General features: G+C 41.6%; 1 protein-coding gene across 1 annotated transcript; it reads left to right on the forward strand.

Annotated features, from left to right (window-relative positions):
* Positions 1-249: 249 nt before the first annotated feature.
* Positions 250-17057, forward strand: LOC149284295 (large ribosomal subunit protein uL1m-like). The gene is given in 9 exon segments (XM_089496881.1): positions 250-280; positions 4695-4806; positions 5304-5580; positions 6817-6900; positions 8177-8248; positions 8604-8715; positions 9801-9901; positions 16048-16129; positions 16930-17057. Coding segments are annotated over 9 exon segments (999 nt in total).
* The last annotated feature ends 1572 nt before the right edge of the window (positions 17058-18629 follow it).

Consider the following 18629-nt stretch of genomic DNA (forward strand, 5'->3'; position numbering starts at 1 on the left):
ATTGTTCGCACAAAATCAGGCGGGAACACTGCTGGTTGCTTTTGTATTGCCGCGTTTATTTCTCCCCGTTTTAACATTCTGCAGGTTTTTGTTGCAGGTTCTACGCGGGCCGAATAAATCAGTCAGGGATCACTTGTTCCCAGCCGGCAGTCTTTTCAGCGAGGCGCCAGTGTTTACGGCTCTCACTTCCTGTGCGCCCGCGTTTTCTCTCCCCCCCCCTTCCTCTCCCACACGCCTTTTCATTGGGACATGGCTGCCCCTGTGAGCTGCCTGCGATCAGGTCAGTGGCTGTTTCATGGCGTGGGGGTTACATGTGCCCCGTGATCTTTACATGGAGGGCAGGTTTATGAGTAATACTGGCAGGTGGCAAGCACCCTGGCTTCATACTGTCCTTCCTAGAGGTTTTGGGATTGGTATATGACAGGTAGCATGTGTGTGTGTGTGTGTTTGTGTTTAAGGACGTGTATGTCTGCAGTTTCTGTCATGGATGCTCCTGTATGTCGTTATGGGCGATGCAGTGAATTGCACGGTTACTGTAGGTTGGAGGAATTGGCATTCAGTTTCGTGTAGAATACACTGTTTTTGGTATGACCTTAACTCATAGCATGGCCATTATTGCATGGATCTATATACCGGTATACTAGTACTATATTTTGACTCAAGTTCTAGGTATTTCAAAACAAAAGCAAAAAAAAAAAAGACAAATGAAGTAACAATACAAAACATAGGATCACACAGCCAAATCTGCACAAAGAGCTGGTTAAACCTATAGATTCATACTTAACAATAAATCATGTGTGATTCCCTTCTTGACGTGTGTCAATGTGTTATAGCTTTGACCTTCAGCTTTGACTTGCAGTGTGTTTAGTGTGTATGTATATATTTTTACCCTGTGCTAAATTCCGTCTTAAAGGGCCAGTCCAATGCCCCCGACACCCCCTCTAAAGAATAATGTATAGTGAAGTACTCTGAGCGCTTTAAGATGCGTTCTTCCAAAATGAAAACATGATCTGACTTGGTCCTCCATGGAGGACGTTGTTTGCCATGGAGGAAAGCGTTGCCATTTAAAACCCCTGTCCGCAATGTTTGCTGAGCAAGCGAGGGAACTGACTGTAGGTGAGTATATATCGCATCCTGCATGTGTTTGCAAAAGGACACCACAAAAACTTAAAGTGGCCCCACAGCCATCATTTGCATTGAAGTAATGGTTGGAATGACCCTTTAAACAGTGGTTGGTGGTGAATGGGGGGGGCATATGCTTGTTATTTGTCAATAAAAGCAGAAGCATTCAATAAACTGAAAGTAACTGCTTAATATAACCAACTAGATAATAAGGACAGGAGAGACTCAACTGGGCTCTCCCGTTCCTCCCCACGTTGGCTTATCTTTGCAAACAACATTTGGGGTATAAACCTTTTTACTTGAGGGTGCCAAGCAACCCTGAATGAGAGTATGACGAATTTTTACCCTGATTGCCTTTTCGGCTATAGCTCCAGAAAAACCGACTAAATACAGGTTGGGACAAATATATCCCAACCTTATTTATACTACACCATCCGGTTGCCAAATCGAGATGGTATCAATCTTATTTTAAACAATAGTGTTGCTGTCCGCAGGTTCTGTATCATTTAGATTACCTGACATTTGCGCTTTATGTACTAACAACCAAATGTTTTTTTTAGCCTAAATGGTTAATCGTGGTATAATGCCAGTGCAATTGGTTTAAGGGCATAATAGCTAAATGCAAGTAAAATTGCCTCTAGAACGTGACACTGTTTATCAATCGATTATATTCAACGGTGTATTTTACCTGGAATATAAGTGGGTGTTTTGCTGTTGGTTAATAAGTTAAAATTTGAGTAAGAATAGCATTAAATGTACCATTCTACTTGGACACATTAACTGCGCAATGTAGTATGCCCAACCAGGGCTCGACAAAGCTAAGGTTGCCATGGCAACAAGAAATCCTTTCCTTGTACCTAGGGGTTTGCATGGCATAGGGAGCACTGGCAGCGTGGGCAGATCAGGAGGAGGGAGGGTGTTAGCGAGAAATACGGCAGTTCATTATTGAATCCGCACAAATTATGCGGCCCTTGTTCAGGAGAAGTAGGACCTTCTTTTAAAAGGTCACCTTCAATGGTCATTGTTTCCCTGCACGTTAAGTGAATTCATTTTTTAATTGTTCCAGTTAAAGTAATCTGTGTGTAACGGTGTGAAGGAAGAGCTGTTGAGTATCTGATTAGCAAATACACAGCAGGTAGTCAATCAAAGCTAGCAAGGTGTCAAGTGCTAGTGACAACTCTGACATGGTCAAAATTCCTCTCGTTAAATCTTGTTAATCTTGTGTGATGTACCGTATTTGCTCGATAAGACAAGATGACCCTGATTATAAGTTGATTTGAAAATTAATTTAGAAAAAAAAAAAGCCTGAATATAAGACTACCCTAAAAGAAGACAGTTTTAATAGTAAATATTCACATGTAAACTATTTTTTTTATATATTTAATAAAAACTGGTTGAGAAATATGCATTTTTTATTTTTTTTTCCTTTTATTTGCCAACCTGCCACCCAGTTATGCACATCTTCCCCACGGCTTGCTACTCTTCCCCCCAGATATGCCTTATGCCCCCCCCCCCCCGACTTACCGATGCATCCCTAGACTTGTCCCACGTGCTCCAGAATCCCTGCTGGCCGGTACTTTCGGTGGGGCATCGGAAGGTCATGTCACGCTGGCGCTCAGTCATAGAAGCTCCAGCGGAAGTGCCGACAGCAGCCGCGCAGACTTTCACCGGCTGCCGAAGAGGAGGATCTAGGGGGATCTGGATCTTAGTCTTGTAGTCAGACCTCTATTTGAGGTCTGATTATAAGATGATTTCAAATATATGTACTGATGTGATTGAGCCTTTTTGTTCTGCTGTTTAATCCTGTTTCTGTGTATAAATATGCTGTGTTCTGTTCAATAAAATGTTCATTCTTGCCATACTCAGTTGAAGGTAGTTGTGTCTACTTATTGGGTACATATAGCAGGGTCCCAATTTATGCATGCTGACTGGTACTGGAAGTGATTTCGGGGACAACAGGAGGATAGATCTGGATGATCTCTGGGAGTAACTTTAGCTTTCTTGGTGAACACATTTATTTTTTGCACTGGTCCGACTGCAGTATCGTTCAAGTCCCTTTGGGGATCTCTTATCCATTTTACATGCCTGTCAGGGCCGGCCAAAGACTTAACGCCGCCTGGGGCGAAGTTTAAAAATGCCGCCCCCCGCCGAGGGGGGGCGGCATTATCTACCCCCCACCACCACCGGTACTTACCCTTAAACAGTCCTGCGGCGAGTCTCCCTGTGCTGCCACGGTGCCGGCTTGTAATGCTGAGCGCCGGAAATTCACGTCACTTCCGGCGCTCTGCATTACAAGCCGGCACAGAGACCGAACAGGGAAACTCGCCGCAGAGGAGAGAGAGAGGGGCGCCGAGCGGGTAAGCGAAAACCACTCGGTGCCCCTCTCTCTCTCCTCCGCTTCAAAAAAAACCAAAAAAAAAACCGCTTGGGGCGGCAAAGTGCCGCCCCTTCTGAAGTGCCGCCTGGGGCAATTGCCCCAGTCGGCTCCATTGTAGGGCCGGCCCTGATGCCTGTGATGTCATGGTAACATCCCTGGGCTCCCAATCATTTTTATTTTATTTATTCCATTTTGTTTCCATTTTTTGGAAGGGGGAAAACTATTTTTCTCCCTCTCCTCCTCCTGATCTATTTCTGCTGATCACAATGAGATCAGCAAGCAGGGCTCCATAGCCCTGCATTGCAGATTGCAGAAATTGCGATCAGCCAACAGAGGGAGAAATGCGAGAGCCCAGCTGAGTGAACTTCTGATCAGGCATTCAATGAACGACGGGGAACCAGCGCTCACGGCGAGCGCGATCAGTTGCTGACTTTCTTCTAACACAGGAAAGTCCAGGCTGTCACCCTGATCTGCCATGTAGTCAAGGGCATACCTCTACGTCCTCATGGGCTTCTTGCCACAAGCTCGTCCTAAGGGGACTGAAAGGGTTAAGCTGCCCCATATTATTAGAAAAAGTGTTTAGTATTGGAATTTTTTTTAAATCATGTTATATTGCAAATATTACATGATTGTGTTTCTATTTTTGTTTACCACATTTTCTGTGCTCCCATCCGGTCCACATCTATCATGTTGTACGTTTAGGGATTGCTGCAGAACTAGTAGGGGAGTTTTATTTTTTGATATTGGTGTACACGTTCATGTGGAGTGTTTTTCTTATTCGATTCTTAAAGTGACAGGTTGTAATAGTACGTCATCCGGTGTCAACTGCTGTCATTTTGTGACATACTACATACATCCATCATCGGAAAGGGGGTAAGACATGCTGGTAAAGAAGGAAAAGAGCGCCCTGCTCCTGCAAGGTTACAATATTATTTAAAGTAACTAAGGTGCAACATATGTATAACGTAAGGTTACTACATGACGGATCCTTTTAAGCGTGGGTGAATTTGTAATTTGAACTATCCTTCCTGTTTTTGATCTATACAATATTTTTTTCAATAGCTGGTGCCTAATTGCAATCCCATTCACTTTAAATGTAATCCTTGTATAATGTTTATATCAAATAAAACTGAGCAAAACCAAGCATAGTTCTAAATAACTGGTGTTCAAACTTAGTATATTTGTTATTTTGCAGTCCTCAGCCGCTGTCACATTCTGAAGCAGACTGGGTACAGTCTTCCATGCCTCATTTCTACAAGCAGAAGTTGGGACTCAGTTCGGTTCTATGCAGCAAAGGTAGCTCCCAAGTAAGTTTTTCAAATGTTTTATATTTTATTTTTTTCTGATCTCTCATAAGCAGTATCAAATAACTGACCTTTGTGTGTGTGTGTGTGTGTATATATATATCTCAAAAAGAGAATTATTATAAGAAGCTGCAGGGAAAAATGACCAGTAGATTGTTACATTTGTGTTGCCCACGCACAAGTAGGCAGAAATGGCTTAAATTTCAAAGCTTTGGTCCGTTACATAAGGAACCATGCCAAGCAGCAGTTTAAGTCTGCTTGTTCTTGGGATGCTAATTGGAAGTGAATCAATGCCTTCCTAGATCGTATTGTTATGACTATAGCTTGAGGCGGTTTAACATAGCAAATATGTTCTGTTCCTTTCCTTTGTGAATTTTTTTCTTTTATTTTCTGTCACCTAAATGAAAGTCACTTAAGAAGACCTAAACATTGATTATATATATATATAATCTATATAATATGACATTTTTTATTTGCTTTCTTCTCGATGGCCTTTCAAGATCTGCAAAAAATGTTAAAGAACCTCAAGGCAAAACTGAAAAGGAACTCAAAGAAGAACTTGAACAGAAGAGGAAAGATACAAGTCGGCTTAAGCCTTATGGCCTAACAGCCTGGGAGCCGACCGACGATGTGTATATCGCCCGATACTATCCCAAGCCAACGCTTGAGGTTGAAACTGCTATTGAAATGCTAAAAAAAATTCAACAGTGGGACTTTACCTATCCAAATCAGCCAGTCTATGCAGAGCTGAAACTGGACATGAAGCTGGAGAAGAAGGTACGCTCTTAATAGTCTCAAAAGTGTTGCTACGTTGCTTTTCTGTTATGTTATTGATGTTGGGTCTCATTTTAGAAAATATTGGGATGACCCAGAGCCTTTCTCTGATTAAAAAAGCAATTCTGTTTTTCATATAACGAATGGGATGATGTTACGGTATTAACTTGATTATAAGACAACCCTGATTATAAGATCACCCCCAAACTTTGGATATTAATGGAAGAAAAAAAAAAAGAGGAAAAGGCCTGAATATAAGATGACCCTATTCGAAAAAACAAAACCACTCTATTTACAATTTTTATTATTATTTTCATGGGAAGGGTCTGGGCATTCCATACTGCCAGGAATAACATTTCTAATGCTACAGCTATTTATGAAAATAACATATAAATGCACACACACTAAAGATGATATACCGTATTGGCTCGAATATAGGCCGCACTTCCCCCCCCACTTTAAGTCTTTAAAGTGGGGGTGCGGCCTATATTCGGGGTCTAGCGCCCGACACCCGGGACATGCAGTCCCGGGCGCCGGGCAGGCAGCAGGGTTAGGATACAGATCCCCCGCAGCGGTGCAGGGGACCCGTATCCTACTCCCCGATACGCTCAGACAGCCTCCCCTGCCAGCACTTCCCACGGGGGGGGGGAGTGCTGGCACGGGAGATTGTCTAAGCGCATCGTGCAGACGTTCACCGACAGCGGTGAACGTCCGCACGATGCGTTTTACCTCTACCCCCAAGACTTACCAGAGCAGACTCCCGGGTGTCTTGCGGGGCCGGCAGGGGACACCTACGCAATACGTGTATACAACTTCCGGTGCCGGCACATCCGCTGAGTCCCGGCACCGGAAGTTGTATACGCGTATTGCGTAGATGTCCCCCGCCGGCCCCGCAAGACACCCGGGAGTCTGCTCTGGTAAGTCGGGGGGGGGGGGGGGCAGAGTGGCAGCATATCTTGGGGACGACGACAGTGGCAGCATATCTCGGGGGGGGGGGGGGCAGTGGCAGCATATCTCGGGGGGGAGAGTGGCAGCATATCTTGGGGGGGGGAGACAGAGTGGCAGCATGTTTTTTTGGTGCTTTTTTAAAGAAAAAAACGTTTTCTTTAAAAAGAACCAAACATTTACGGTGCGCCCTATATACGGGGGTGGCCTATATCCGAGCCAATACGGTAATTATCGTTGTACTCGTACACTGAATTTATTTTTCATGAATACTGGTTGTTTGTTTCATTTTAGAAAAAGGTAGATCCATTTGTTGGCTATGTTAACTACCCTTACCCCTTTTTGACTGAAGAAAACAAGATTTTGGTCCTTACAGAGGTAAGTTTTGATTATTTTATTAGCAAGATTTTTTTTTTTTTTTGAGCATGCCAGTACATCTCCACCCGAGCCTGCACTGATCCACCCGACTCCACTCACACACTCTTACCTCTTCATATAAGTAGTGTGGGTCAGATTGATAGTTTTTGGTGTATCAAAGTTCATATAGTGAGACTCCCATAAGATTTCAAAACCTTAATCTTATTCTGTGGAGGTTGGTCTGGTACAGGGTTACCACTACCTCCTCTCGTACCATTATAGCTTTATGCATTTTTTTTTTATGATATCAATAAAGAAAGTGGTTGTCAAGGGAAGTGTTCAGTTCATAAACTGTTTATTCTTTGCTTTGATAGCATTTATTTTTTAAATGATTATTAAAATATTGTTGAGTACTGTACGAGAGATTTATTTTGGAGTCGTCCCCCCCCGGTCCTAGTAGCTGTTGGCACCCCTGTAAATATTGCTGGCCAGGAGGTGGAATCAGTGTTGAGTCTGAAGGACATATCTAGACACATATCCTGAGACTTCTAGACACGCGGCTCAGGGACGTACTCTGAAAGTTCCCATGTATACATGTAATCATATCTGCCCATATCTCTGTTTTTAGAGTGCTGGCATTGGAAACATTGTTTTGTTTTGAATTTCGACCTCTTATGAGTTCAGATTTTCTTTCTTACTATTGAGGGCTAGATTATATTAACCCTTTCACACGCACTGTATTTTGGAAAGGCAAGTTTTTAGACATAACTTTTACCATTGTATGCCAACACACACACATTTTTGCTGCCTTATTTTTGTATTCGGCACGGCCCGCACACAGAGGGTGTGATGCTTGGTATTAGAAGCTAAGAACAGCTGCCACCTATTTCAGCAAGGGAGTGTTTGCCGCCACATGGCCTACCCCCTTTGTTGCTGGCAGAATACTGGTGTTGATGAGGCCAGACGAATGTTCCAGTATCTAAATGGAATCTAACGCTGTCGTGTCTGGTTGTGTTATGTTGCAGGGCAGTATTTGTTAAATACGGTGGCGTATACTCACATGGGTTCTCAGTGGTCTTTAGCGTTGAGTGCTTACCTCCGCTGTGATGTCACTTAGTGTTGAGACTAATATCAGCATTGCCCTCTAGCTCTTTCTGATCATCTGCAATGGATGGCCTTTATTTAGATATAATTAAATAGTCGAAGCTGTTGTGAACCATTGGACTTTCTGATGCCTATTTTTATTTTATTTTTTTATTAAAAATGTTTTCCTCTCTCTCTCTCTCTCTCTTAACAGAGTCCTGAATCTGCTGAGATTGCAAAGAATAATGGAGCTGCATTTGTCGGTGGAAGTGAACTTATACCTCAGGTATCACTGCCCAAGTTTTTTTTTTTTCATGTTTTTTTACATTTTTATGTTTGTAATTTTTAAAAATAAAATAGTTCTACTGCTTAAAACAACGTAAACATAACAAAATATCAAAACAACATGTCTAAGAAGCAAGTCTCGCATCTACGCTGAACATTTTAGAGAAATCAGTATTAAAATGGTTTGCCCTTTGGGGGTTTTAGAGTCATTAAGCAAAACTCAGAGAGCCAAACAGTTTATAGCTGATGAACAATTTACTAGATTTAAGTTATTCAGTAAAATTCATAGCTATATATGTTTTTGTATATGGGTGGTATCTGTCCTGCATGTCTTATGTTAAGTCATTCCATTGCAGATTTTAAATGATGAGATACAAGCTGATTTCTATGTAGCAACACCTGACATTATTGGCAAGTTAAATCCTTTAAAGAACAAACTGAGAAAGAAATTTCCAAAGAGCAAAAGAGGTATGATTCTTACACACGTATACCTGTAATTATGGATTATGTGTTTGTGATATTAACTAGACTTAAATTATGTTTTCGATGGTTAGTTGTTTTACAGCTTTCAATACATTTAACAATCCGACACCCTTTTATTGGCGTTTAAAGAATAAAGCATGCATTAGAAAACCACTTATGGTAAAAATAATGCTTTTCACTATTGCTCCATTAATCGTTAAAGTGGTAAAAAGCCACTCTTACATACCTGCCAGTGCTCGCTTCAGCCTGTTGCATTCTGTCCACTTTTCTCTAAAGAAGCCAGACGGTACAGGATCCGGCTGTGCCCATAGCCAAGATCCAGTAGAGCTTTACTTTTAAGTATGTTTATAAGTTTGAATTCTTTTCGTAAGAAAAAAATGTAATGGCACTTAATGTTGTACCTCCGTTTTTTGTGGAAGCTGCTTCTAGCAGCCTTACATGTGGGACACCACTTTTTTGGGGGGTAAAACTGTAGCTTCCCTTTGAACTATATGTATGGAAATCAATATATGTAAACGGACACAATAATGTGTGTGTCCTAAGTTTAAGCGTAAGAGCCTTGCGTTTTGGCATTGGATAGACAGTCTAGTGTCCTGTACACTCCTGCCAATGGAGAATACACATTGAAGTACTTTGTACCATAGGAGACGCTGCAGCTCCAGATTTGAACACGTGTGCCGGTCTAGGAGCTGAGCGGTGGGTAAAGAGGATGCAGAATCCACTAATGCACCTGCAAGGGTGGGAGAAGGATACATTAAAGGGGATACTCGTTTATCCCCTTGAAATTATCCCTTTCTCCCCATTGCAAATCAAAGTGTATATAATAGCTGGAACGCCCTTTTAAGTGTGCAATTCAATAACACAGGATGTTCTATGTAAAAAAAAAAAATGTATACTAGCGTGTTTGGTGAGTTTTGCTGTTTATATATGTAACCATTACATATACAGCGTATGTATGTATATGTGTATTATATATATATATATATATATATATATATATATAAATATATAATTAAGCATATACTTTTTATGTTCAATTTTCTATATTGTTTCCTTCTATTGTTTAATAGGCTCAGTTGGCCGTGATATTTCCAGCATGATTCAGCTGTTTAAAACATGCCATGAGTATCTAGTAGAAAAAGAATGTTTAATACAGACCAAAATAGCAACGGTAAGTGCAAGAAAAATTCTCCCTTCCCTCAGCCTCCGTGCCTATCTCCCAGAGAAAAACAGTATCGTTTCGTGCAATGATGACAGCTTTGTCCTGTACACATTGATGGCCGTAACCCACTCTGCCTATTCTTGTATTGGTAAGACATGCTTGTCAAACGTTGTGTATTCATTCTAAGACTTTTTGTTTGCGTAGTGGGGTTTTAATTATATATATATATATATATATATATATATATATATATATATATATATATATATATATATATATATATATATATACACACACAAATATGAATGTGTGTGTATATATAAGTAGCCCCATTCTTTTGATAATGTTAATGGCAGGGCATGTTGCTAGTATGTAGTCATCCAGATACGCCGATTCATCAACAGTAACATAAACTGGAAACCATAGATATGTGTTGTTTGATCCATACCTTCGGTGGACCCCATACCTTCTATGAACATGTTAAGCCAGTACAATTTCAGTGCATCAAGCTGTGCAATTTCAGTGCAATCAACTTATTTGTTGATTTATTTATTAAAATTTGAGGGTTTTTTCTTTTTCTCTTTTCATTTAAGTACTTGCAAAAAAAACAGAATGTTGCAGAATCTTGTAATACCTTTTTTATTGGACTAACAGTATTTAAAATAATAGACGAGCTTTCGGGAGTCCTCCCTTTATCAAGTCAAAAGCATTTCTGACCAAGCAAGTGAAAAACACAGTTTAAAACTGACCAGTACATGTTCTGATACAGGGGTTAAAACAACACGGTAGAGAATTTGCAGACAAAAAACTAAGAGGGTCGTAAATAGTAAATAGTGGCATATACTGCACAGATAAGGCTAGAGGGGGAGCAGGGGTGAGCGTGTAGGGACATGCTTCCGAAAATCCACAACCCAAGGAACCCAGGCAGACCTATAATAACAGGTATGGACACACTAAACGAACCAATTTCAGGCTTAGTGGAAAATATTTTAAAACCCTTTGTTAAAAACACTAGGAGCTTCATACAAGACACCACTGACTTCCTTAACAAACTCGGTCAAATTACAAACTTGCCTGCCAATTCTATACTTGTAACCATGGATGTGGAATCTCTATATACCAACATCCCACACGTAGATGGAATTGAGGCTTGCTCTCTGTTCCTCTCAGAACATACTCATAACCAGAAATACAGTCCTCAAACCATTACTAAACTCATAGAATTCATCCTCACACACAACTACTTCAGTTTCAACAACAATATATATCTGCAAACCATGGGCACTGCCATGGGGACGAGAATGGCACCACAATATGCCAATCTATTTATGGCTGACCTGGAACAACGATTCTTGGAAACACAACTTCACAAACCCTACAAATATTATCGCTACATTGATGATATTTTCATTGTCTGGACGGACGGAAAAGAAAACCTCAGAGTTCCATAACGCATTTAATAGATTTCACCCATCTATCAAACTCAAAATGGACTTCTCCACAGAAAGTGTAAACTTCTTGGATACAACTGTCACAATAAACAAGGACACACTACATACATCCCTATACAGAAAACCTACAGACCGATCCAACTACCTGCACAAATCCAGCTTCCATCCATCCCACACAAAGCAAGGCATCATCCATAGCCAAGCCACCAGGTACCACCGCATCTGCTCCAACACTGATGACAGAGACATGCATCTAAAAACACTGTCTGAGACACTCAAACAAAAGGGATACAAACCTAGGATCATCAATAAGAAAATTAACTCTGCTCTACAAACACCACGTGAACACCTGTTGCAATACACAGACAAACAAACATCCTCACGCATACCTCTAGTAGCCACATACAATCCTGCCCTAGAAGAAATCTGAAAAATCATCAAGGATCTGCAGCCAATGCTAGCAGAGGATGTGGTGTTAAAAGAAATTTTCCCTGAACCCCCCATCTTGGCCTTCAGACAACCAGCTAATCTCAAACAAAAGCTGGTGAGTATCAAACTACATACTGAAACTACACACACAGATAATGGAAGCAAACCATGCAACAAAGCCAGATGCAAACTTTGCCAACACATCTGTACCAGCAACACAGCCACCCACAACAACAAGACATACAATATTAAAGGATCATACTCATGCACTTCACAAAATGTTGTATACATGATTCAATGCACCAAATGTACTATAGGGTGTTACATCGGTGAAACCTGCCAGCAACTCAATAAAAGGATGAATCTGCACAGATACTCCATCAATCATCATGATGAAGAAAACCTTTGCACTCCAGTTGGGCACCACTTCACCCAAACCGGTCACTCCATACATGACCTTAAAATCAAAACACTGAGAGGTAATTTCAAAAACACCCAAGAAAGAAAGACATTTGAAGCCAAAATGATACATTTTTATGATTGTAAAAACAGAGGACTTAATGTGGATTTGAGCTTCTTAGCACACTATCAAAACTTCCTATAACCTGTGCTTTTTTTTTTTTTCTTTTCTTCTTCTTTCTCTTCTTCTTCTCTCTCCTACATGCTCACCCCTGCTCCCCCTCTAGCCTTATCTGTGCAGTATATGCCACTATTTACTATTTACGACCCTCTTAGTTTTTTGTCTGCAAATTCTCTACCGTGTTGTTTTAACCCTGTATCAGAACATGTACTGGTCAGTTTTAAACTGTGTTTTTCACTTGCTTGGTCAGAAATGCTTTTGACTTGATAAAGGGAGGACTCCCGAAAGCTCGTCTATTATTTTAAATACTGTTAGTCCAATAAAAAAGGTATTACAAGATTCTGCAACATTCTGTTTTTCTGCATTCTTATACACTGGACTAATATGGCTACCCCAAACTACATTTAAGTACTTAAAAGCAACAACAGAATAACTAAAGTATGCCAGCTGGGTGTGGAGAGCCACTTGCTCCAGGTCATGTGGAATCTTGCCAGGTGGTCACTCCTGCTTACAAGTTCTTTTTCAGTTTGTTAAACAAGTCCCAGCCTGTCTTTGTAACATTAGCTTGCCATTCTTCTCCTTAGAGCTGTAAATGTCCTGGCAAGAGAATTTGAACCCATATACAAGGCATGCCTAATTAATTTCCACGCATTTCGCTTTAATTGTCAGTTTGTTTTGAATCAAGCTGCTTTTGGCACAGAACACTTGCCACCAAACCATTTTACTCAAGACAAATTTTGCAGTTCTCAATTTGCTGACAAATATTTGCTTCAGAGTAGGTATGGATATATTCTCCATAGGCTTAAGTATCTAAGATTCTAGATATAGTGTATATCACACAATGCCGCCTATTGTTTTTTTTATTTATTTTATAAATTATTACCGTATTTGCTCGATTATAAGACGAGGTTTTTTTCAGAGCAAATTCTCTGAAAAATACCCCTCGTCTTCTAATCGGGGTCGTCTTCTAATCAGACCTCAAATAGAGGTCTGATTATGAGACTAAGATCCAGATCCCCCGCACCGTTGTAGGGGACCTGGATCCTCTTGTCTCCCCCCCCCAACACTTACCGGTGCTTCCTGCCGTATTGCCGGGGCAGCGGGTTGACGTCTACGCGATCCGCGTAGACAACGTCCGCTGCAGCTGGAAGGAGGTGTGGCTAGCATCGGGGAAGGTTTGGTGCGTCTGTCGCGGATAACTTTCACCGACTCTCAGAGATCAGAGTTCCCCGCACCGGTGCGGGGAACTCTGATCTCTGACAGCCGGGGAAGGTATCCGCGACGGACGCAGACAAACCCCCGCTGCCAACTCCACCTCCTTCCGGCTGCAGTGGAAGGAGACGTCAACCCGCTGCCCCGGCAATACAGCAGGAAATTGGAAGCACCGGTAAGTGTGTGCGTGTGTGTGTGTTAAATGGGGGCATAGGGCATTTCTGGAATGCCTTATACCCCTATATGCCACTCTGGCACTTAGGGGGGTTAAAAGCAGGGCCGGCCCAAGGCAAAATGCCGCCTCGGGCAAATTTTAAAATGCTGCCCCCCCCTTATCTACCCTTCCTCTCCCTCCGTCCCTGCCGCCCCCCATTATCTACCTCCCCCCCCCCCCCCCTTGTACTTGCCTTTCAGCAGTCCTGCGGCGAGTCTCCCTGTTCGGTCTCGGTGCCGGCTTGTAATGCTGAGCGCCGGAAATGAGCGCCGGCACTCAGCATTACAAGCCGGCACCGAGACTGAACAGGAAGACTCGCCGCAGAGGAGAGAGAGAGGGGCGCCGAGCGGGTACCGACAGCTTGGTAAGCCCCTTTCTCTGTCTTTCGCTTAAAAAGGCTTGGGGCGGCAAAGTGCCACCCCTTCAAAAGTGCCGCCTGGAGCGGTTGCCCCACTCGGCTCCATTGTCGGGCCGGCCCTGGTTAAAAGGCATATTATGGGGCAGAGTGGCATATAGGGAGGTATAAGGCATTTCAGGAGGCAGAGTGGCGGTAAAGGGGCATTTAATAGAGCACTCTGCATCCTGAAATGCCTTATACCTCCCTATATGCCACTCTGCCCCATAATATGCCTTTTAACCCCCTAAATGCCAGAATGGGATATAGGGGTATAAGGCATTTCTGGAGGCAGAGTGCTCTATACAATGCCTTTTAACTCCCTTAATGCCACTCTGCCTCCTGGAATGCCTTATACCTCCCTATATGCCACTCTGCCCCATAATATGCATTTTAACCCCCTAAATGCCAGAATTGGATATAGGGGTATAAGGCATTTCTGGAGGCAGAGTGGCACATAGGGGGTCAAAAGGCATACCATGGGGCACAGTGGCATATAGAGGGTTAAAAGGCATATCATGGGCCACAGTGCCATATTGGTGTGGCAAGCCTGGGGGCAGATGTGCGTAACTGGGGGACAGGTTGGAAAATACAAGGAAATAAAAACAAAAAAAAATTTTTTCTCAATCATAGCTTTTATTTAAAAAAAAATAGTTTACATGAATTAACATTTACTGGTAAAACTTTTTTCCTTTAGGGTCGTCTTATATTCAGGCTTTTTCTTTTTTTTTTCCTAAATTAATATTCAGATTTTGGGGGGTCGTGTTATAATCAGGGTCGTCTTATAATCGAGCAAATACGGTACTTTCTACTTTATATGTTATGTTGAATCCATCACTGAAAATAAATACATTCAAGTGGTCATAAAGCATACTTGCTTAATAAAATTATTCAGAGAATATGGTCATCCTGTTCAAATAGCCATTTGTGTCCTTCATGTGCGTTAAGAGCCGGATTTCCCCCTTGGCGGACTGGAGCATTACATGGAGCACCATGTTTTTAGGGGTGTCATTGACTCCTGCCATATAGGTCCACATGGTGATCTTTGGGATGTTAAGATTATAAAGCCAGCCATGAGTGTATGAAATTACATCAAGTACAGTGCTTTCTGTTATTGTTCATTGTGTGGTTTGGCATGACCGTGTTTGCATTTAATGTATTATTAAAATGTTTTTATTCACCATTATCTTGTTTATACCTGTTGCCCAAGCCAAGGAAGCCAAGACAGTCTGACCTGTCACGGTTATCTTCTTGGCCTTGATTGTGTAGTAAGATCCTGCACAATCCATAATTACACTTTTGAAGGCAACAAGGACGTTTTGGAAATACAGAGCTTAACTTCGCAGGCACCAGCAATCACATTTTAGTGTAGGGAGTCCAAGCTGCTGATGGAGTTTGCTAACCTCTCTAGATAACCAACTGACTTTTTCTGTTTCCCTGATGCCAAGTAATCGGTGCGCAGTTTGGGCTTCTATATGTCTCTAGCCGCGTCTCTACAGTTGGTTCTCTACCAGACTCTAATGCTCGCAGATTACCGCCTCCACTAAGCCACTTTCATTTAAATGTTCATTGAATTCATCAGATTGTTCAGAGTTTATAATATTTCAGTTATCAAAAAATTATAATTCAGACATTTTTGCCCAGTGATACAAAATAAATATCCATGAAAGTGTTTGTTAAACTCTTAGTATATATATAAAGTTACAGTAAAATTGTTATAAATAGGCCATATTTTTGGTACATGTGAATAATAACCTTACTTTCTTCACATGGCCAAAAATGCAAAAACTGTGAATGTTTTCTGAGACTTTTAATAAATAAACCTGATTTGCCTTCATATTCTCTATGGTCATGTGAGAGCCTTTTATCTTCCAGCTGGGTATGCCTACTGAACAAATAGTTGCCAACCTGGATGCCCTTATAAAGGATACTTGTACTCGCAGGCCACTAAGTTTTGGTGAGTTTAGTGTTCTGCTTTCCCCATTGTTAGTGTGCTATATTTTCTACTCGGCAGTATTAAACTAATGTTTGGAATAACAGATATACAGTAGAAAAGCTGTGTCTAGGCAGTATCTAACAGTAGTATAGTTACATGGGATGGAAATCATAAATAACGTTCTTGGTGATGGTGCATTGTTTTTTTTATACTCTAGTGCCAGATATGTAATTGTGCTTTGGTGCCAATTCACTGAACACATAACATGTAAATATTCAGCTCCTCACTCATACCTACATGGGTCTCAGAGCTTGGGGCTTGTTTAACCAATGTTGCCCTTTTGTCTACCTAAACTGTCCTTCATTTCTCTGTCCTGAATGGTACAACCTGAAACGGTCATTATCTACCATGTGACCAAGTCAGAATTTTTATACATTCCTTGTACAATTCCTAGTTATTGCACCTTTTTAAAGTTGGCTTACTAAGACAAGTGAAACCTATTCTATTCTTGAATTTTCATATAAATAACATACTTAGTTGTGTCATACAAGTGTTGTCATGATGCCTGCACATTGTGTCCCGGTTTAGGGTTATTTTCTTATAGTACACATCTGATAAACCGGTAATGTAGGCTTCTCGGTGGCTTGGTTTTGCATATGGTGTCGCTATATGCTGAAATCATCATTTGGCAGGTTAATGTTTAGCAGGCCTCATTTCAAGAAGGACAGTAATGCTATAAAATGGGTGTAAACACAGGGGAACTGGATGCTTGTACGTTATTTGTATTAATGAAAACATTTTTTTTTGTTTTTCCCCATGAGGTCCCTTTGTGGAGAGAGCTATTATATCCAGTGCCACTAGCGAAGCCCTGTTCATCAAATTCCAGAGATTCCTCCCACAAGACCCAGAGACTGAATCAGATAGCTGAAGAACAGCCACAAATTTCTGAAGACGTTTGGAAATGTATTGCTTTTTGAATCTTTTACAATAAAAGACTTTACTCTGTATTCCAGTTCTGGCCAAGTTGTTCAGACGTCCTATTACCAAAGTTAACCCCTCTCATTGTTTAAGCCCTTAAAGGGCTTATGCCTCTAATATATTTTGCTGTGTGCTAGTTTTAGCAAGTACTATCTTCAACATCCCTCAAGAAAGTTTTTGAAATTGTGATATTTCAGAAGTAATAAACTTCCACGCAATGTCAGAACCAGTGAAGTTGGAGACCTGCATACTATCTTAAACTGGACATAATGACTAGTGCATAACATAACAATTTTGACTCACAGAAAGGTGGTCCTGTACAAAGACTGTCTCGGCCACAAAACCCCCACAGCCGAACACATCTCCAGGCATTACAGTGCGCATATATATATATATATATATATATATATTCCTGATTTCTACATGAATTCCTTTTTATACCTTTATTATACAGCGATCAGCCAAAACGTTATGACCACCTACCTCGTGTTGTGTAGGTTGATCTTTTACCACCAAAACAGCTCTGACTGCTGTGATATTCTGCACCAATACGCTAGCAGCAGATCCTTTAAGTCCTGTAAGTTGCGAGGTGGGGCCTCTATGGATGCATCCTGGTGCCATGTGTTCTCTAGGTGAGCGACGCACAGGCACCCGACCATCCACGTGATATAAAGGAAAACAAGATTCATCAGACCAGGCCACCTTCTTCCATTGCTGTGTGGTCCAGTTCTTATGCTCACGTGCCCATTGTAGGTTCTTTCGGCAGTGGACAGGGGGTCAGCATGGCCACCCTGACTGATCTGCAGCTACGCAGCCCCGTGCGCAACAAACTAATGTACTGTCTGTTGTGTTTGACAACACAGGCCGGCCTTTGATCCCCACCCGGCCGCTGGTTGGCTGCTTTTCCTTCCTTGGACCACTTTTGAAATGTACCACTGTAGACAAGGAACCTTCTACAAGAGCTGCAGTTTTGAAGATGCTGTGACCCTGTCGTCTAGCCATCTCAGTCTGGCCCTTATCAAAGTCGCTCGTATCCTTATGCTTGCCCATTATTCCTGCTTTTAACTCATCAACTTTGAGGACGAAATGCTCACTGGCTGCCTCATATATCCCACCCGCTGACAGATGCCATGATAACATTATGTTATTCATGTCACCTGTCAGTGGTCATAATGTTATGGCTGATTAGTGTATATACTGATAGTCTTCTGTCTCCAGGAGGCAGGCATGAACCCCTCTCCTGGATTTCAAGGGGTATAGCTAAACAATTGGGCCACTGGTTTTCAGACCATGGAACAATTATGAGCTGAACCTCTGGTTGTTTATGTGGCAACATTTATGTCTGGCTTAGATTAAGCAGGTGGCATAAGGTATAGCATTGTTCTGGAAGTAATGCTAAAAAAGTAATCACACTTCACCCATTGGATTTTGTTTATTAAAGGGACAGTTTGAGTTATAGTTCTAACTATGTCCTTTTCCTATTCATTATAGAGGGTCAACACTGGCCTTCCTCACAGTGAGCTGGCTCTGTATAATGTATAAT

This window comes from Sceloporus occidentalis, unplaced genomic scaffold (assembly GCF_023333645.1).
Source record: "Sceloporus occidentalis isolate IW3139 unplaced genomic scaffold, rSceOcc1.0.p SCAF_95, whole genome shotgun sequence".
Lineage (NCBI taxonomy): Eukaryota > Metazoa > Chordata > Lepidosauria > Squamata > Phrynosomatidae > Sceloporus > Sceloporus occidentalis.